This window comes from Gambusia affinis, linkage group LG17, assembly GCF_019740435.1.
Source record: "Gambusia affinis linkage group LG17, SWU_Gaff_1.0, whole genome shotgun sequence".
Lineage (NCBI taxonomy): Eukaryota > Metazoa > Chordata > Actinopteri > Cyprinodontiformes > Poeciliidae > Gambusia > Gambusia affinis.
In genome coordinates this window covers 18,642,090-18,663,855 of record NC_057884.1, presented here as the reverse complement: position 1 = coordinate 18,663,855, position 21,766 = coordinate 18,642,090, and the positions used below count along the sequence as shown (strand labels likewise).

At 36.7% G+C, this 21,766-nt stretch overlaps 2 protein-coding genes across 10 annotated transcripts in view; both read right to left on the bottom strand.

Annotated features, from left to right (window-relative positions):
• Positions 1-480: 480 nt before the first annotated feature.
• On the bottom strand, positions 481-10,205 carry tmem267 (transmembrane protein 267). Its single transcript, XM_044096400.1, has 3 exons — positions 10,127-10,205; positions 8,029-8,494; positions 481-7,943 (listed from the first exon to the last, which is right to left on the bottom strand). The coding sequence occupies exons 2-3, from the start codon at positions 8,434-8,436 to the stop codon at positions 7,608-7,610; spliced, it is 744 nt and encodes a 247-aa protein (XP_043952335.1). The 5' UTR covers positions 8,437-8,494; positions 10,127-10,205; the 3' UTR covers positions 481-7,607.
• Positions 10,206-20,082: 9,877 nt separating this feature from the next.
• Positions 20,083-21,766, bottom strand: part of cntfr (ciliary neurotrophic factor receptor) — a 358,007-nt gene continuing 356,323 nt past the window's right edge. For 8 of the 9 annotated variants that reach the window (XM_044096391.1, XM_044096393.1, XM_044096394.1 and 5 more), the window contains one exon: positions 20,084-21,686. In XM_044096391.1, coding sequence (XP_043952326.1) covers position 21,686 — 1 coding nt within the window. In that variant the 3' untranslated portion in view covers positions 20,084-21,685. Of the gene's footprint in view, positions 21,687-21,766 lie in introns of all 9 variants that reach the window. The other variant, XM_044096395.1, reaches the window with a different exon arrangement.

Below are 21,766 nucleotides of genomic sequence, written 5' to 3'. Positions count from 1 at the left end.
TTTACGCATCCCATAGTTCAAACAGGCAGGGCTTGGTCTCCCCAGGGCATAAGTAACATTTAGTTACATAAACATGTTTTCTGTGGTTCTCTTGCCCATCATCAATGAGAGGTTACTGTGGGTAAAAGAAGAAGGAAAAAAAAGTTTTCTTTTGTAAATTCTCTGCTCTGGCATGAAGTATCACTTTTGCTGTAAAAATGTGGCAAATTAAGCAATGTCTGCCATTTCCTGTAGTGTAGTGGTAGATATGGCTGTTCTTCCTCTTCCTTCCTGCTCTATTCAGGATATTCCCAATTAGCACCAACAGCTCAGCACAATGACTTGGATACAGACCCACTGCAAGTACTTGAGCCAGAGTGCACACTACAAAATCTGCTTTTATCTTCAAAAGTGAGTACTTGAATATTGGGAAGACATTTCATTTGCTTTTATAATATTCTAATATGAATCAGTCAGTCTGAGGAATAACTTTAGATTTTTTTTTTTCTTATAAATGTCAATCTACTAGTTTAATGGTACCATTATTTAGGTGAAAACATCTGTTTCTAGTCCTCGTACATTAACACTGAGGCACTAAGTAATCCTTTAATTACCAAAAATAAAGGGACTTCAACATAATGCACATTTGCTTTTATAGAAGAATAATCTTATTATTATATTTCTTACTTAAACAGATTTGCACAAAATGGCATTGATAAAAAAAGAAACAAAAAAAACCAGTTACAATATTTAGAATTTAACTCAATGGAAACATCACTGCTTCACATTAATTTGTATTAGAAACTTTTTAAAAATAAATTGTTCATTATGGCAGTGGTCCCCACCCCCCGGGCCGCAGACCGGTACCGGTCCAAGGACCAATTGTACCGGCCGTGCAAGAAATAATTAAATATTTCCATTTTATGTATTATTTGAGTCTGGAGGATTTTTTATTTGGAAAATCCTTTAACCAGATTCTTGATTACGTCTTGCATGTCAGCATTGAGCCCACAAGCAGCAAAATGAGTAAGAAACAGATCAGATGTCTTTGGAAAGTTCTTTGCAAAGGGAAAAAGGCCCAGAGAAGAGACAGGAGAATGGATTTCACTCTGTAGGTGATTCTCACATTCCAAGCCCGCTCTGCATGATATGGTGACCGGCTCGTTAATGGTCGGTTCGTGTGTCCAGCCACACGGCAGGAGCAACGCACCACACGAACCGATTCCACTCACGAACATCCCGATTCCTGAAGAAAATCCAGTAAAACCCCCAACATACCATACGGCAATTTAGAAATACAATGAACATGTAGAAGCAGTAGTGATAGTTTGTGGACTCATTTTAAGCGATAAAAGACGTAATAAAATGAAAAGGCTTTGATAAAAGATGGAGGGAGCAGCCGCTCTATTTGCTGCACTGTGATTTGGAGGTGAGTTATGTTTTTTTCGTAGTTGACATTTTTAACTGGTATTAAACATAACCACATATAATAAACATATGTAAAAAATTACCTTCACATATAGCAATAAACATTTCCACATATCATCTCGGATGTCCACCGGACTCTCAGTTGCGCCAAGTCAACTCTCTGGGATTCTCCTCCGTTCTTACGTCACCGCGCTTTCTGATTGGCTACCTGTCAGAGTTCTCGCTCAGACAGGTGGCATGAGTTCTCGCTCCCAGTCAGGGAAAACCCCACATGCTGCGATAATCGGGCCAAGACGATGTTGAATATGCCCGATATAAAATCGGGCATATTCAACACACCACCAAGTAACACACCACACACTGCAGGACGTTGTAAGATTGTCGTAGGGAAAAAAAAAAAAAAAAAAAAATAGAAGGCTTTAGCCGGAACACCAACAGGCAGAAGCATTATCTGAAGTCCCACCCCTCCCCTCCCCCGGGACCGCTGCAAAATTACCAAGTCTTGACCGGTCCGCGGTAATAAAAAGGTTGGACCACTGCCCTAAGGTCTTGAATGCAGTGTCTTTTTTTTCTCCTTCAACCACTATTTGAATATTTACAGTAAATACATATTTTACTTTGGCAATAATGTGAGGTTTTAGTCAAGAAATGCATTACATAGCTCTTTGTAAGTAACTTTTTAGGTATCTATTTTTAGAGGAAGTATTTATTCTGTGTTAATATTTACCTTATACCTTGCCATAGTGAATTACTCAGTTGATTTAGAATATGAAATGTATTTTTGAGATATAGGAATACACATCTTTTTTTACATTGCCAATTTTTCTCCACATTTTGTGAGAGCAAACACAGTTGCTCTCCCAGAACAGTAATAAAATCACTCTGAATGTAAAATAACTGGTCTTAACCAGCCAATAATTATATAGGTGCCTTAAAGTGTCTAGAAACCCTCAGGCCACAAAAAGATGGGCCTTAAACTCACTAGGCAAAAAACAAAAAACAAAAAAAAAAAACAAAGATAATATTTAGGCAGGATATATTTTATTGCGATAAAAGAACACCACTAGAATTAGGTACTCTGCATATGTACTTAATACTAAATAAAGACTCCTATACAAAACACTTAAACCTTTATATGGTTTGACTGCCTTAATTAAAATTCTATATTTCACATTAAAAAAGTGCAAATATTCAACACATCAAAATCAAAGATAAAAAAAAAAAAAATCTTTAAAAAATGTATTTTAAATGGCATGGCAAATACTGTACATTCATACCACAAACACAACCTTTTCACATATACCGGTGGAGAGGTGTGTGACAGAAACACTTGCAGTGCTCACATCTTTCCTTACCTTTTAGGTAACATTGGATGTTTAGCAACCGTTGTTCTCCACAGATGTTCAGAGTATGTCAACAAACATGAAGGATGTCTGTTATTCAAATATTAATGAAACCACCAACAAAACGAGACAGATACAAAGCAAATTCTCACATGGAATAAAAAGATTATTTTTTAATATAAATATATAAAACAAGCTGAGCAAAATTAATCCAACTTTCCCTCAATAGTTTTTTAAAATTATTTATTTATTTATTTTTTAATTTAAAACTTGAAAAGAAACTTTTAGCAATAATATATAAACTCCGGGAGCCCTCTAGTGGAAAAGGGACATTAAGACATCTATTTCTTCAATCCAAAAAAAGGGAAAAGACTCAGGTTGCTTAAAAAGTTATCCGGTTACAATAGACACAGCAGGAGAGAAATACATTTTCCCCATGATACCTTACAATTGCACAACCCACCCCTACAGCCCAGAATGCTGCATGTTGTGGACAATTTTAGCGTTAATAATACTGCTTAGTTCTCTTCACATCTATTTAACTAGACTACATCTAAATGCTTTATTTTTTATGGTCAATCTTCAAAAAAAAAAAAAAAAACAAACAAAAAAAAGCAACATAAAACATTTGTCCAATAACTCTGAGGGTTTGGGGTTCGGGTACCCTAGTCCGGACCCTAATTGGAGCCCTACTTTCACCCCTCCTCCAAACTCTATACCCAAAATTTTTCTTGCCAAAAGTCCTTCCAATGCTAATTCCAGCCCTCCTTCCAACACTACATCCAACCCTATTTTTCGGAGGACACCCTGGACAGGTCGCCAGTCCATGGCTTACAAAAACATATTAATCCTGAAAATATTTGCAATATTTACAATAATTTAATTATTTAAACAGCTCTTCTAACTGAAACATTGCTGCTGCTTCCCAATTATAATGCTGCTTAGTTCACTTTATTTTCGTCATCTTTACAGGTATCCTTTTGAGAATAAGAATTTAATCTGTGTTAATATTCCCCTTATAACTTGTCATGGTGAATTACTCAGCACTGTTTTAGAATATGAAATGTATTTCTGAGATCTAGGAATACGCATCTAATTTTACTCTGCCATTTTGTCCTGCACTTTATGCGAGAGCAAACATAGTTGCTCTCTTAGAACTGTAATGATATCACTCAAACATGACAATAATTATAAGGATGCCTTAAAGTGACAATTCAAAATACAGTCAGACCACACAGGAAAATTGGCCTTACAGTTAGCAGGGAACTAAAAAAATACAAAGTAATATTTAGGATATCTTTTATTGAGATAAAAGAACAACACTAGAATTAACTAGATACTCTGCATATGTTCTTAATGCTAAAGACCCCTACCTTACAAAAGCACTCAAACAAAAATGAAGTATATTTCACATTTTAAAAACTTAAAGTGCAAATATTCAACACATCAAAAATCAGTCAAAGATAAAAAGAAAAATAAGCAGCAGTAAAATATTTTTACTGAATTAAATGCATTTTAAATAGCATGGCAAATACATTCATCCCACAAACACAAACGTTTCACATACACCGGTGCAGAGGTGTGTGACAAAAACACTTGCAGTGCTCACATCTTTCTTTAACTTTAAGGTAAAGTTCCAGTGTTAAGCAACTGTTATTGTCTACTAATGTTCAGAGTACCTCAACAAACATGAAGGATGTCTGTCATTCAAATATTAATGATGCCACCAACAAAACGAGACAGATACAAATCAGATACTCTCATGCAATAAAAAGATGATTTTTTTTATAAATATATAAAATAAACTGTGCAAATTTAATCTAACTTTCCCTCAATCGTTTTTGTATTATTTTAGAAACTTAATGCTTGAAAAGAAACTTTTAGCAGTAATACGTAAACTCCAGGAGCCCTCTAGTGGACAAGGGGCATCAATACATCTACTTTCTCAATCCAAAAAAAATGCAAAAAATCCCAAAAAAACCTAACCTTGTTTAAAATGTTTACATTTACAATACACAGCAGGAGAGAAATACATCATACCCATGATACCTTACAATCAAACAACACACCCTCAAGCCCATCACTATGTTATGCAAAATTCTAGTGTTAATAATACTGCTTAGGAATGTGTGTTTTCACTGTACACCTTTTTCACTAGACTACCTGTAAATGATTTTTTCTTTTATTTTTTAACTGTTTTTTGTTGATAGTAATGTGAATATTCCTTCATACCAACAAGACATGTGGCAATGTTATGAACACCCTACTCAAAAAGTAAAATAAAATCCAGCATATTTCAGATTTGATTGGCAAAATAACCAAATGCTTAAATGATAGAAGCAAACATTCAGGAGAGTGAAACAGTCAGTATCTGAAGAAGATGGTACTGACAGCCAAAAAGACAAAAGGCTGACAGTAGTTACTGCTGGTTAGATAGAATGGCTTCTCCAAGCATCACAATGAAGAGTCAGCTGAAGGTGAAGGGACAACTATAACAGTTACATAATATTATAGGCAATTTTGTGTCGTGGTGATTAAAATGGATGTCACTGGTTGAAGTCAGACAGAAAATCTTCAAAATCTATACATGTGCTTTGAAAGCTAAACTATCTCCATCGGAAAAAATGGTGACACATTGTATGTGAGTTTCAAACAGCCTGTGGTCGACCTTTGGTTGGCTTTTCCTTGAGTTGTTGAGGCTGAATTGTAAAATTCTTCACTGATTGGTCCAGATCAGGCATGGGTTGGTTACCGGTTTCAACATAAACTAAGGTTTTTACAAAGTCCCGCCTATACAGCCACAAAAATTACTGATCATACAATCCATATGGCTAAACGGCCTGATCAGATGGAAGGGAATGTGCTGCAGTGACCAGTGACTCCTGTAGAGGGCAGCAAAGAGTGACAAAGCACAGCTCCTAGTCACCAGACTGAAAAAAATATGAATATTTTCCAACTTCCATTGAAAAATATAACTTATGTTATACTTTTTTTCTCTGCCATACTGTGAGAATCTCAAAGCCCGTGTGTTGTGGAAATGTATTCTGGAAATTTCTAACATGTGTCGAAGCTGGTATAACAGTCACTGGAAAGTCACTTCAGAGAAAATTACTCTGCAGATAAAGATTTAAATACAAGTATCCACAAAGAGACATTTTATAATAATCCAAGATTGGCACCCATTTCGGAATGTTCCTTTACTTAAAATACAATACAGTTCTGGTCAGAGATGTACTTCAACTCATAAGCATGAATATTCAAAATTTTGTTTTGTATTTGAACCGTTCATTTCACAAAGTGAAATTACCATACAACACAACTGTAGCAACTTAAAGAATTTTGTATTTCCTTGAATCCACAGGACTAAAGCTTTATTTACAAGCTCAAAAGTATGCATACTCTCCCCAAAATATTTTACACGTCTATTAATATCAAAAGCTAGAACGTTTTTGCAGGAACTTTTACCTTTTTAAACTGGTTGCCTTTCAACAGGATTATGGTCTGTGCCATTCCAGAAGCCAAATGTTGGTCTTCCAAAAGTAGCTTTGATGAATGTTTGGGATACCTGTCCTGTTGGAAAAACCAACTGAGTCAAAGTTTCAACCGTCTAACCCAAATTGTCATCTTGAGATAAAATATTAGAATGTTTAGGAACAATGCTCAATGTTTTACCAACTGAGAAGTGGTGGACCAGTGTCACTGTTCATAATGAAGCAAGTTTTACATTATCATAGAGAATGGAGACCAAAATGGCATCCTTCAAATTCCTGGCCTGGTAAAGACCAGCCCTTTGTTCTACATCTTGCTCTGTAAAGATGGTCTGGACCCTCAATTACTGAGAAATGATTGCTTTCTGCAGGTATGGACTCCGTTGAGATTTTAAATTTTACCCAATCGCTAACGTTTGGCCATGACATATGTAATGCGACTCTTCGACGCAATGATGTTCACAGGACACTGTCTGCGCTGAAATCATCCCCCAATCAGCAACAATCCTCCACTACAAAGAGAGAAGTGCCGAGCTGAGGAAGCTTTGGCATCACGGACTGAATGGCCTTGTTCATTGCTTCCACTGCCGATGTAGTTATATCTAAAACTACAGACATATTATAATTTGTAAATCAGCATAATCGTTCACAACTTTTCCTTCTGTTTGCTGATTGGCACAGTTGAAATCTACCAGAGAAATCCAGGTGAATGGGAGAAAACCCAGACAGATCAATGAAGTGAGATTAGAATCAAGCAGAATTGCACAGGAAGGCAATTTCTAAGTTAAACTCCAGCCAAAAAAAAACTTGGAGAAATGTGGGGTGTTTATGAGGCCGATAATCTCCAGCACATATTCAAACTGGTTTTGGCCCTGATCTAAACAATATTAAAAATCTTTAGCTATACATAAAAAGTGGGTCCATGACATCAAGCAAAAGTATTTCAATTATCTACCGCTCTTGAAAAGAAGAGAAGTCAAAACCCAGCCAGAATCTGGTTGATACCATGAGGAGGTGAACATATGTAGAGACTGTGTGTGTATTTATGGTTCTCTGTGGATTAAAGAAAATAATAATAATAATCTAGAACAAATTTAAACTTCTGCATCCTCTTCTGTTCTTTTTTAAATTATTATTAAAGGAGCAGACTGAATCATCAGGCTACCCCAACGCTCGTGTGTCTCTGTACAGGTCTGACTGGAACTATAAATATAGTTGTTTGCTTTTGTAAAACTGTTCTCAAATAAATAAAAATCAAAACAAACAAACAAACAAAAATAAACATTTAAAAAAATTTTCTTCAGTCACTTCAAGTATTTGAATGTTTCAAACTGTCAACAATGTTTTCCTCCAGGGATAACTGATGCATCTACACGTCGATCGCAACGCCATGTTTGGTTGAGATCACGTCCCTGGTTCCCGTCAGGTACATGAGCACGGAGCACAGGTGCGGAAGTGTCGCTGTGGTGCTGATGTACAGCCAGTAGGGGACGGGTGCCGTGTTGCCAAACGGGCACACCCACAGACCATGGCGCACGGCGTCCCGCACATGGTGAGACGTCATGGAAATGAAGAGCATCCATGGCAAGGAGCACCAAGCGTCTTTGAGGCGGCCAAGCCACATCAGGAAGCGGAGAGTGAGGCAGATTACGGGGATAAGGGAGGAGCAGTGGAGAGGAGGACGCTGGGGTAGCGACACAGCAGCCTGGTAGAGGAAATTAGATACTTTTAGATTATTGATATGATCTCACTTGGCCTAAAAAAAACAAGAGGAGTAGAACACCTCTGACCTTGAGAGACAGAGATCCAGCCATGTAGAAATGGTCCAAGTCTATAATGGATGCCAGAAGGCCCGCCAGCAGCACTTCATATACATCACTCTTTTTCCTCAGTCCAATCACAACAGCCCATGACCACAGCCCCACCAATCCGTGTGTGGCGTTGTCCAAGGCAGCACGCAGCCACAGGTGCTGCTGTATGGCAGACAGCTGGAGCGCGTGATCCGCCACCACACAGAACACCCCGAGTCCAGCCGAAGCCAACAGGGAGGCAGAGCTAAACGTCTGCAGGAGCGCCTGGGCTTTCTCCGCCTCCACGGCCAAACTCAGAGGCACCCGAGCGCCGTCCGCCCTAAGGCCCACCCCCAGCAGGGGAGACGAGGAGGGGGACGAGTTGAGCTTGGAGTAAAAGCCTTGCATGTCAAAAGGTGGCTAAGGGGAGCCTATCGTCAGAGAAGATCAGCAAGATTAAGGCAGACTGCAGAAGAGGCAGAGAGAAAGGAAGGATTTAATCTGTGGAATGAAACAGAAACTACAGAAGAACACCGTAGGAGGCTTCCTGCAGGTTTCACCAACTCAAATTAGAGACAATTGTGAAGGTAATTTAAGACCTTTCTCCACAGAAATGTACACTCCTAATTAGTGCGAGTGCTGTCTTTTGGTATTAACATCATCTACAGTTTATGAAAAATTCAGCTTTTTCTGATCATCTTGAGCACCACTGAAATGAATGAAACATCCCATAATTTCTGAAAAACTCTGTGCTCCTTCACATCTAAATACTTTTTCATATCTTTTACAGCTTCAATATAATCATTCTTCAAGTTTTTGCTTTCAAGAAGAAAAAAAAAAAAAAAGGACTCGCCCACCAACTCAGAGTTCTAATTCCTACCCTCCTTTCAAGCTTAATTTCAACTCTCATTTCAGCACCAAAGAGGTGATTCTCAAAAACATGGCATACAGAACGATTAACTGAAAGATGAGGTATCTTTCATGCTTTTGCTTTTAGTTCATTTTTTTTTTTTACTGGATCTCTTCTACATTCCTTTAAGACAGTGGCCTTTAGTTCTCTCCCTGGTTTAACGTAACTGGATCAAATGATGGCTCGTTAGAAGGCCTAAGAAGAATATTGACTTGCTGAAAAGGTTGTTACTACTAACAGGGAGAGAACTAAAACATGCAGGATGCTGGCCGCCCTTGAAGACTGACTTTGGGCAACACTGCTTTAAGTAATGTAGTACAAGCAGCTGCCATTATATTTAAGATGTCAACCAATTTCCTCATTTTTAAAAGAACACACTTTGCAAAAGTACTGACACCCAATGACATATTTTTCTTATTTGGTCATGTAATAAATATAAACATATATTTTATGATCTGACGTGATATGCCAGTGTTTCCCCAACCCTTGACCTCAAGGCACACTGCCTGTTTCCCTTTTTTAAACACACCTGATTCAGATGGCTGTTAGCCAGCCATAAATTAAAATTTAATACATCTACCTTTTGTCAGTTATCACATTAATTCACAATAAAATACGACAAAGTTCGTGGTTACGTATTATATAACTCAATCTACAGGTATGCATTTGCAAGGCACAGTAAGCAAACCATTAATGCTCAAACAAGAGCTCAAGTCATGTCAGAGTACACCCTGAGGGAATGTAAGAAAATGTCTCCGAGTCTGATGTAACTGACTGAAATGTGGGACAGCCTCATTCATTCTCACAGTTAAGCACAGCCTGACGGTAAGATCCAGTGCGTAAAAGAAATAATTAGCCGTTATTTATATCCCAGCCTCATCGTCGTTCCTGCAACCGCATCTCAATTTTAGAGAGAGCTGGACACAAATATTTGTCCATAAAGCGCATTTCATCGAGCTACAGGGACATTAGTGACGCTGACTGAGAGCTAGCGGTGATGAACAAGATGTTGCTTTGTGTAGGCGGCGGACAGCAGCTGTCAGTGTTGGATGCAGTCAACAGTCTCCTTCTCGAATGACACGACAGGACGCGCTTCGTTTCACACCGCATCACAATATTTAACATGTGCTTATTTTATCACTTGGAAGCGATTAAGAGCAACTAGTTGAAACATATCAAGTTACTCACCCCATAGCACAGCATCGAATACCCTGCTGCTTGGGCTTCCGGGTCTTCTTCTGCGGTATTTTGTAAGACTCTTCCACGCTTCACGTTGCTGCCACCTACTGCTCATTGATGGAATAATAAGCACAGCGTATCGGACATATCGGATTTGGAAGGATTGTCTATATTACTATAAGAACCATTAAAGCATACCAACATTTCTCAATTTACTATCAAAGCAAACTATAATGTATAGCTTGATCCATTGTGATATTATTTTTTAGTTGTTTCAGACAAACAAACAGAAACAATAACGTTTAAAATAGATCCATATGAACCAAAACATATTTAAATGGGGAAAAAATACATTACCAACTCCATATTCTAAAGTAAAACATTCTTTGAAAATTAATAAAAATTTATGAGAGCTATTGCAACTAAACCTGGTATTTCTAATACTGAGGGTTAATAGGGACTTTAAATATATATTAACAAAATATATTTTAGCATAATTTTGACTAAGATAACCAGATTTCATGGAAGCACTGCACACTTAAGCACATCATATCTATGGTTTCCTTAATAAAAAGCTCATAATACAGTACTTTCTGTAGGTGATGTATAGGCCACACCTCCTACATGTTAGAGGGTATTTAGTGATTCAGGGACCCTCATTTATAATATTTGCACGGTATCATGTCATAAAACCTTACTTTTTGAATGATTGGAATCAGGTGTTAATAGTTTAGCCTTGATTCAGTCTTCCGCAAAAATAATTGTTCATTAATGCATGAGAAAGTTTTACCTGCAAAACAAGAAGGTAAAGTCTATTATTTTTAGCAATATTGTTTTGCCTTTGATGAACTAAACAGTTTTTATCTACAGGGTGTTTTCAAGGTTTTTCCTTCTATGAAGGCTTTTCTCATTCTATCTCTTTCAGCTTCTTTTGTCTGGAATATTCACTGAGCTCTTCTTTCCTTGGGGCCATCTTCCTGATGCATTCTTAGAGCATAGATGTTTCATCTTGGATAGTGGCTCTTATGCTTGCTGTTCATCTGCCTCCTTCTTTGCACTTAGTGTACAATATATAGCCTGTGGATACTGGATTTCGGGTGGAATTCACCAAGCATTGCGAGTAGCTTTCATGTTTCATGAGCAGCTTTCATCTGAGGTCTGAATTTCCTTCTTTGGCTGACTTATTACCCCAACAGAGTAACTGATTACTGGCAAGGCATAGCAGTGGACTGCCAGGACGTTGCGCTTGCCATTAAGCTTTTGGTAAAATAAATAAGTAAGAATGTATCTTCAGGCAACTCAAGAAATTAGTCAAGATTTAGAGCAAAGCAAAGTTTCAAATTCACACTGGATATATTTAAAAATGTTTTCTCTGGTAGAATCTTTCTTTCATTTGGGTCTTTGAGTGCTGCTTTCTACTAAAGACCATAACATCTTTCAACGCTAAAATATGTTGTTGGGATTAGACAGCACTGCTTTGGGCTGGTTTGAGTCCTATTTATTTTATTTATTTTACTTTCTGTAGTTGAGTCAAAAAATGTTTGCCCCCATACAGATTTCTTCTGTTTTAACTTTTTTTGTTTTGTGTAGATGTTTCAGAATATCAAAGATTGTTTTTCCACAATAAATAAAAGTAGAAACAAAATGTAGTTTTTAAATGATGATTTTATTCACTAAGGAGGCTGGGGGCCTAAATAAACTCACTGGACAGTATGAAAAAAAAAACCAAACACTTAACCCCCTTTATTTATTAATTAATTAATTAATTAATTAATTGTGATTGAACTACATTTTTTTGAAAGCTGGGCTGAATTTCACAAGTCAAGCTCATTCCTGATTATTATGTGATCTGGAAATTTTACAATTAATTTAAACATAAACCCTTTTAAAAGATTTCCAAAAGCAGAGCATCATTTAAAAAAAAAATCAATGATGTAGAAAAACAAAACCAAAGTGTAGCAAACCTATTTCAAAGCTAACCAAAGTTGGTGTATTTATTTACAACAGAAGAAATCATGCAGGACTAGTAAACATGTCCAGGAGAGGCTGGTCAACCAAAAACAAAGTCCAAGAGTATACATCAAAGACTGAACCAGGAAGTCCCAAACCAACACTAAATAAAATAGGAAACTCTGCAGGTTGCACTGGCCTCAGGTAAAGTCAGTGTTCAAGATTTAATAATTAGATAAAGACTGGACAAAAATAGCCTCCCTGAGAGAGGGCTCTCCACATCGGTCATGGATCAAATAAATTATTTCTGCAAAGGAGAAATGACCAAAACACACTGCCAGTTATCATAAACATTTGATGTCAGTCGTTGCTATTCAGTAACTCAACTAGATCTGAGGTTTAGGGTGCAATTTCTTCTTCTTCTTTTTATTATTTTCTTAAATTTCTTACACAGGGCCATGTCAGTTTGGATAGCTTTCGCTGCTTAATCAATATTTACAGTGCATCTTTATTGAATATAACATTTTATTTGATGATCTGAAGCATTTAAGCAAAAACAAAAGAAATCTGTAGGGAGGCCATGGGTAGCAGGTGAAAAATAAGAATAATTTTTGTGACAGTAGTTATGTAACTCTTGATAACAAAGTTTAATTTATCTAAAATAGATGCAAATTAAAAACTGCATATAAAATTAAAAATATTTTCCACAAGAGGGGGTAGGAGACCACATAATAATGACTTGGCACTGATTAACTCTAAAAACGATCAGTTAAGGAAGTAAACTGATGAAAGATCAGTGGACATTTAATGAGAATCTAATCTCACCATTAATCAAAAGAAGGAATTTTCCTTCAAACCAAAGCCAAAATGATGCCTGTGGGAAATATTACACCATTAGTTCAGATAAAAATGAAATTTCCAGAGTCAAGCTTTCAGGCAGAGTGAGTCCAGCACTAAATTGTGACTGGCAGATGATATTAGCTCCTGCGGTTAATTTTAGGCAAACCTGCTGAGTGGAAGATTTTTAAAATAGATTCATCTGCTCAAATGCTGAAACTTGGCAGGCGATAAATTTAAATTTCACTTCTCATATGAAAAATTCAATTTTAATGATGTCTCTATTAAATATCTGGGATTGTGTAAGGCAAGTTTAATCCCTTTTAATGAAATGTCTTTATTACAATCGTTTGCTTAATCGCATCTCTGTGGGCCGTCATTAAGGATTTCATATTTTACTCAGGAGCTTGTTTTTCTTTTGTTTCTAATTATGTTCTGTCTAATCTCTGATATTCGTTCTACTTATTGCTTCCCCCCAAATCTGCATATGGAGCGGAGCCGCGGCGCACATCTGCTTTGTCATTTGAAGGACCCGTCTCTGCCTTTGATGTGCTGGATTGTTGTTGTTCTGCTTCACAATGAGCCATCTTAATTTTGAGGACGTACAAAGAGGGAGATGAGATGACTCAGAAGTCATGTGACTTATCAAGCCTGCATATTTTATATTGCAATTTTCGCATCAAAGAAAATCACCATCTACTTTATTACACTGACCTTTCTCAGAATTTAGGATTATCATGAGTTTGGCATGGGGGAAAACAATCCCAGACAATCTTGGCAATAACTTTGCAGCAGTTATCGCAAAGATCATTTACATGGATTTGATTCTAAGTCCCACTAATGAAGCTAGTTGTGCATGGGTTGCCTGTTTTCTTCCATTTAAGATATGTGAAATTTTCAAGAAATCTTTCACCAGTTTTGATCTTGTCCTTATGCGGCCCTGTTGCAAATATGTAATAAATACAAAAGGCCCTGTGTCCTAGCAACAGTGCTGAGTTTTGCTGCTAACATGAACAGAAGAGACCCTCGATATGAACCTTAGTTCATAATATTCAAAAGCTTTGTAAGATTCAGAACCTTGGAGAGAACCACAGAGATTAAAGTGCCTTTCAGCACCATAGACAGAGCATGGAATTGCTTAGTGTCTCTGCTTCCCTCTAGTGGACAAACAACAAATTACTTTAATTCCGGTCCATTAACAACCTGTGATGTTTCCTCATTAAAAACAGAGAAGCAACTTTCCACTTCGTTGATTCATTCACAATAGGGTTCACTATCATTTATAGTAATATTTAAAGTTTGTTTAGATGTTGTGCTTTTCTGTTTGTATCTACTGAATGCTACTTTTTCATCAAATACATTAAAAGTGTTTACAATTTTTTTTTGATTGAGTTGGATAATTTTTTAGTTCATGGTGATTTAATGTATGATCTTAGATGTGTGTATTACCATCAGTTCCTTGCAAAATATTTTCAAATCCTTTGAACCTTTCAACGTGGCAAACACAAAGTTCAATGTTTTATTGAGTCAATATAAAAACATATTACAACCAGCAATTATTTTTAAGCAAAATATAAAAAGAAACTCTATCAAATTCTTTCCACTTAAGTGTTATGCGCTGCTTAATTCTTTGCAAAAATTAACAAAAAAAAAAAATGTAATAAACCATCAGGTCAGGAGGTTGGATTGTGTTTGATTTCTGTTTGAGAAGTTTTCCTAGTGCATTCAACGTTCACAATTTTAGCAAACTTTGTTTGACCACAGATGACAACAGTAAACAACATACTGCTGCTAAATGAGCTAGTGAGCAAAATAAAACAAAAGTGGATTAAAAAGCTAAATTTCAGAAATCCAGCTTCCATAGAAGAACGACATATAGGAATTGAAAAACATGGACTGAGATTTTTATATGAAAGAATTTTAAGAACATCAACTAATGAGCTTTAGCAGAGGAAAAAGAGGCAGTAAGATGTAAGTATTTAAAAAATGTGAGAGCCCAGAAGCGGGTGCAGAGGTGAGAGGGAAGCAGATATCACGCCATTCATCCCGTTTTCAGTGAAAGGTCAAAGTAGTCATTAGACTTGGCCAGTCTGGTTGGAACTGACAGACTCTGGATGGCGCGCACGCACACACACACACACAGATACACTCCTTCCCATTTACTTGAGGTTAATGTAGATCACTCCCTGGCTGCAGATACTGAAGGTAAGCCTGGACATTTCAATGGTAATTTAATTAAAGTTTTACAGGTTTAAATTCAAGTTTCACAAATCCTGTTTTCCGACTACAGGAGCAAACCGCAGTAGATTCTCTGCACTGACAATGACAAGGATAATAAAACTGGTGTCCTCTTCACCCTCCTTATTGAATTCATTGTCATTGTAAATATTAATTGAGTTCTCATTGACACCCTCATTAAATAAAAGAAAAAGGCCAGCCACTATATACGAGCGGGGATGGAAGAGAGGAAGGAGTAATGAATGCGGTACCACGCCAGCAGATCGCCGCTCTGCACACACCCCCACACACAGAGGACCCCAGCTGACAGCTGTTAGATGGTGTATTGATTTGTCCTCGGCCTCCAAATCGGCCTGCCAGAGCTTGTCAGCATAATGACAGAAAGAGAGCTTGAGAGAAAGATGAGGCAGACAGTTAGACAGACTGAGGGGAGACAGACAGGGAGAGTGAGAGCAAAAGGTCAGAAAGGAAATTTTGACCCCAAAGCATCTCCATCACGGTTTCCTGCATTTTTTTCGTCTTAAATGTACGTGCATGAAAGCTGATCCAAAACGGTCTTGTATCAGTTTGACCCACAGTTTTAAAGTGGTGCTACATCTCTTCCCTCTTAAAGTTTAAATGAATAAATCCCTCTTAAAGAAACAACACACTTCCTTTCAATTGTGATAAAAAGTGTGCAAAAAAATCCTTAAAATAAATTCTGATTTTAATGTAGATGCAGCATCACAGTAAATAAATAAATAAAATAAACATAATTAAATCCTGCTTTTATCTCATTCATACAAATGATGTCACCTCTACAAAATGCTTCAGAAAGCCTTCAAATTCAAGATGAATTTAATTAAAATGTTTGTCCTGGGTAAATATCTGTAAAAAGCATTACAATGAGTCAATCATCTACCACTGTAGCACAATCTCAAAAATGCATTCTGGGATGATTGCAGTACTGTTTACTACAGTACAAAATGCCACATAATGTTTTATAAATAAATCTACAAAGAAACCTTTAATAGACTTCCTATACTGTTCCCCCCCCAGAAGTTTATTCTCTGTCACAAGTAATGGAGTTACTGGGGTTACTGGACACAACTCAGAGGTGGAAGCTCTGGCTTTAGAAAGCTTGGTGATAGGTCATCTGTCTCAGACTCTGAAAGGTTTACTGTGATTGGTTCTTCACATTCATCCAAAGTGTGGATGAAAGCAGAAGAAATGCAGAGGATAATAACTGAAAGATCTTTTTCAACACGTTACCACTGAGGATGGAACGATTTGCATGAAGTGATATGACAGCAAACCAGTTTTGATTATGCCCGCTGTTCATGCTACAAAGCTTGAAGAGACTTGCCAAAAATAGGATGAAAGCCTGAAAAGGATCCAGTGACCAAGTATTGTCAATGAATTCAACTACAAGGTATGTTTAAGTGACCTTATCAATAGAAAGAGTGGCTGAACAAAGAAATGGACACTGAGGGTTCTGATGCACTTTACACATCTGGCTTTAGCCAACAGCTATCTATTGTCCTACACAGACCTCACTATATGTGACACACCAAAGAGGAACATCACGCAGTTTCCTGAAATTTGTTTGGAAGTGGCCAGGATTTTCTTCTCTCAGAATGACAACTCTGACTTTTCAGAGTGGGAAAAAGCATCTAGTGAAGGTTATGCCCCATGTCTCAGTTCTGAGGAGGGCTAATGCACATCTGCCAGAGGTGGTAAACCTGAAGAGAGCAAAGCGCTGCAGAGCAAAACGTAGCTCAGGGAAAGCTCGAGTGCAGCTTTACATGCAAGGTGTTTCTCTTCTTACTGGGAGATCGCAGCTGTTACAAAGCTGTTCACTCCTAGATTTAAACATGTTTCAACAGGGGAAAAAAACAACAACTTTGAGGTAGATTTGGACTTAAAAAGAAATGTTTCATGCTTCATGCCATGTTCAGGAATTTAAGTAAACAATATAAAACAGCAGCAATGGAAAGTGTTTGGAGAGATTTTCTTACTTTTAAGCGACATTTGTTGCTTAAAAGGTATGAGGTATTAGTGTCACGTTAAATGAGCCATATTGATCAAACAGGTGCAATTATGCTTTAGCATTTTGTTTCGAAACAGGCACACAATTACGCAGGCACCAAGGAAAGAGTTGTGCATATCGTTACTCAATTGTGACACGATTGTGCTCTATTGACTTTTAAAATGAATGTGCTCATACAATGACATCGTTTTTCTCAGAAACTACATCAGCAACAAAGAGCAGATAATGTCCTAACAGTTTTTAGTGGTTTTTATTGTATTGTCAGCCATTGAGAAGGCAGAAAAAATCCATTGCTAAACAATGTTCCTAAAACCATAAAACACATGGACATACTGCGTACTCCTAAAACAGAGAATAGTAATGGCTATTTCTATTTTCTCTTTTGAAACGATCTACTATAATGTTCAATAGTTATCAAAAGGTTGAAGATCTTTCCAGAAGTTTGCATTCATTTCTTTTGTTTCACAACTCTAACCCTCGCCAGTGGGACATTTATAATACATGCTGAATAGCTGCAAGTCAAAGACCATAAAAAATTTCCCTCTTTGTTATTTTTTAGAGGCATGAACAGAGTTCATTTTGAAGCACCTGTAGGAGGTTTCCAAAACTGCTGTTATTATCACTTTATTAACTCAGAGGGTGTGAGCGAAATAATCTCATTCAGCAGACCAATTAGTTTGGCTGCATCAAATACAAAATTGGCACTTTAGTCATAAAAGTGTTAAATTATCGTAGGACCTAGAGTGGAATGGAGGAGGAATTTTTAGGCATTTTACTCATCTATACAAGGGCTAACAGTATGTGTAGAGAATACTATGCTATAATTCACTGATCAAGTATAGATTCCTTATTATAATGTTTCCATATTTTAGACCATCCGACTATACACCTTTAATTTAGAGTAAGCTCATCTTTTTAGAAAGCTGAGTTTCATTTTTCTAGCTACACCCGGGTCTAATTACTGCACCACTTACTGACTTAAGAAACACATATATGGAAATTGTATGACAACATGAAATGAACTAAAAGATCCTTAAATGCGAAACTTTGCCCCAGTCTAAGAAATTCAGGACTTGACGAGAAAGAAATCAATCGGCATCCATCAGATTTCCCCAGAGCACAAAGAGCGAGTTGTGGGAGGAATCACAGTGGCAGTGTGGTGGTTTGTGGTTGTTTGGCTGCTTCAAGATCTAGACAGCTTGCATTAATTGAACCATAATTCTGCATCGTGATCATAATTGCATGACTAGTTATTAGGTAGAACTTATTCAAATATTTTTTGTCTGATACTTGATAGTATTTTTTATGATCTCAAAAATTTAAATGTGATATGAAAAGAATGTCTGGTTTGTAAACAATTCAAGAAACATTAGGTCCAGTTATCTTTATGTGTGATGTAGCAAAAAGATGATAGCAATAAACTAATGAAAACTGCATGTTGGCTACAGACATGAGGTGAAATAGACTTTATGGCAATTTCTGGAAGATATGTAAAAATCTGGATGAGTTTATCAAAGTGCATTCTTATTTGACTGAAAAATAAAACTTCTCTTTCTCCCAAGGGAACAGAAGCTACTCACCTTTGCTGTGATGAATCACAAGATAAAGATTTTTATGACTCACCTGCTTTTACTACTGCATAAGTCGAGCTTGATTTGCTGACAGTGTTCTCATGATGATCCCTTTTACTTTACGCGCATTGACAACTTGATACTTATGACAAAATGTGTTTTTCGACATTTTCTCAAAGCCACTGTGAAAAGATGAACTAAACATAACAAACTAACATTAGTCAGATGGTAGCTCTGCTGTGTTTGAATTGGTTCAATACTTCTTGCCATCATTTTTCCCAGGCGTTTGAAACCATTTGAAATGTTGAATATGGTTTTTACTTATGTATTTGGTTCTCTTCCACTGTTCTTAATTTTTTTAATTGCATAACCATTTTATGTCCTTTTAATCTGCTTTTGCATTTTATTCCAAAACCAAAACTATTATTTTGGTCTTAGAAACTCATGGATTGAGATCCATACTCAATTGGGCTCAAAAACACTTAAAACCTGTTTGCTTTGGTGTTGGATCAAAAGTTTTCCCACCACTTGTTGCAAAAGTGCCACAATATCAATATCATCTGTATAAAACCAGCAACTAGCTATTTATTTTATTGTTGTATTGCAATTTTGCCCCTGCTTCCAAGGTAAAGTTCTCCTATAGGAGACTAATAAAAATTATCTTATTTTTTCTATCTTAGAAACTGTTGAATTATTTAAATCTTATGCCTTTATCTAAACTTGCATTTTATGCAACACTTTTATAGTTATGCTTTGTTATTTTCTGACTTTCCTTTGATGTTCAGTAAAGCACTTTGCATTGCATATGAATTGGATTATAAACATGCCTTCTACCATTGATTTGACATTGATGACAATAATAACCAATGAATATCAGACATACACTTAATGAACATATTTTTGTTGCATCGCTATGAAGCACCGTCTTACTTTTTATTTGTGACCAAATTTCACACACTACCTTTTTCTGACATACAATGTTGGAGTTCTGATATTTTATAACAGAATTCTGAATTCTAGGTGATGAAACTTTCTTTGAATTATATATTATATATTTCTTTGAATAATATAATTAGTCTAAAGATTTTCAGTGTTTATTAATCAAAAAGTTTTCCACCCAATGAAAACTTGGGTGGGAACCCAGAAGTAGAATATAAAATTAATTAAAATTAATTTTGTGATTACGGTTACTAATTGGGGAGTAAAGAATTCATCTGTATGATAACATTTTGATGCGGTACACTTTGAAGGTGATTATTAAGAGATACACCAACTTGTTACATTTCCATTGTATTCTGTTCTAAAAGGTCGACATGAAAATGACGCCAGTTCATCAGAATTCATTGTGAAATGGTCACATTTAATGGTTGAAACCTGTCATTGTATATACATCTATAAAAAAGACCCCAGGTACAGGTTACGACATTCTAATGCTAATACATACATTATTATTATCATTATTAATAATATTAAATAATAAACTTTGTTCATTGTTAAAGTTACATATCATAGTTTACAAAATAGAATCAAGAAAGTAAGCCATTATGAATGTCTGAAAAAAAAAAAAAAAAACAAAGGGAACAAACAAAAAAACTAAAGCCCTATATGCATCTTTTTATTATTTGTCCATAAAATTCAAAAATTACAATAAACACATCAATATTCATTTGAATAACATAATAATACCTGCTGATATTGGCTATTAAAATGTAAACTGAAAAATAATAAAATGTTTGTAAAGGCGCCAGACTTTGGAAAGCAAACAGATTCATGTTATTGTTTTTTTTTTTTTTTTTTTTTTACAGCACAGAGCAGAAACAGAAACCAACGTACTGTAGCTCATGTCAGATCCAAAATGCAATGTTGCTGTAAAAACAAAGTCAAACCAAACGCAAATTTGTGAGAAAACAAATGTTTCGTCTGAAAACCACTTTATTTTTGTTCTTTTTATTTTTATTTCATTTTTATTTACCTTATTTTTTTAAATTATTTTTATCTTTGTTTTTTTTTTCTTTTTTTCTTACAATCCAGGTCCTTTTTATCAGTCACTGTAAGCACAATGTAAAGCTAACGGTCTAAATAAGTCGAGCTACCATTACTGAATTCTTCAAAGTGTTAGTCCCCAGATCGAACAAAGGCTCCCTCCAACGGTTCGATTCAGGCGTCGGAGGCGTGCGGAGCACCGTCTGATGGAGGCTTACAGTGGCGTCTTTGTTTAAACGGTGTGTGCGTGCGTGTGTGTGTACACAAACAGGACCTGCAAATATCCTCAGGTTTGATACATATAGCACTTTTCAGCATCACCACTCCACTTGCATATGTACACACTTTTTGAGCACAGGCACAAGCTTCGGGAAGCTCAGTGAAAGAATTTGGAGCCACTTGGTCGGGGTGCTTATGAGTCTTTGGCATGATGGTTGAGCTGTATGTGGGGGCGCTACAGTAGCCACACACACAAAGGCACGACTGCGATAAGTGTGCGTTTGTCTGTGAAGCACTCTGCAGTTTAAAAGTAAGGGAGAAAGTCAATTAATGAGTAAAAAATAACAATGTGTTTGCTTTCTTGCTCAGAGGAGGAGATTCCTGAACCAAACAAACCAACAAATCAGTCTGCCGCGGCTCATCGAAGCCACAGGGGCGTAACATTAATCACTTTGATGCTGCTGCTGCTGCTGTCGTGGTTGTTCTGTTGCCTCTGCTGCTGCTCTTGTTGTCGACGTTGTCGTTTGCAAATGTTCCTCTGAAGAATGTCTTTGTCCCCGTCAGCCAACAATGACTGTCTGATTTCCCCTCTTAAGAAATTTTGGTGAGTAACTGTGTGATGGACAGATATGATCAATGCACTGTATCCTCAAAAACATGTGCAAAATAGAAAAAACACCAGCCTCCGCCTCTTTATCTTGTTCTTCCTCCCACCTGTTGTCACTCCATGGGACTAAAACATCTGGAGAGGCAGAAAGAACAAAAAACAAAGCAATTTAAGCTGTGAACCATCAAAAATATCATCTCTTGTCTTTTTATAAA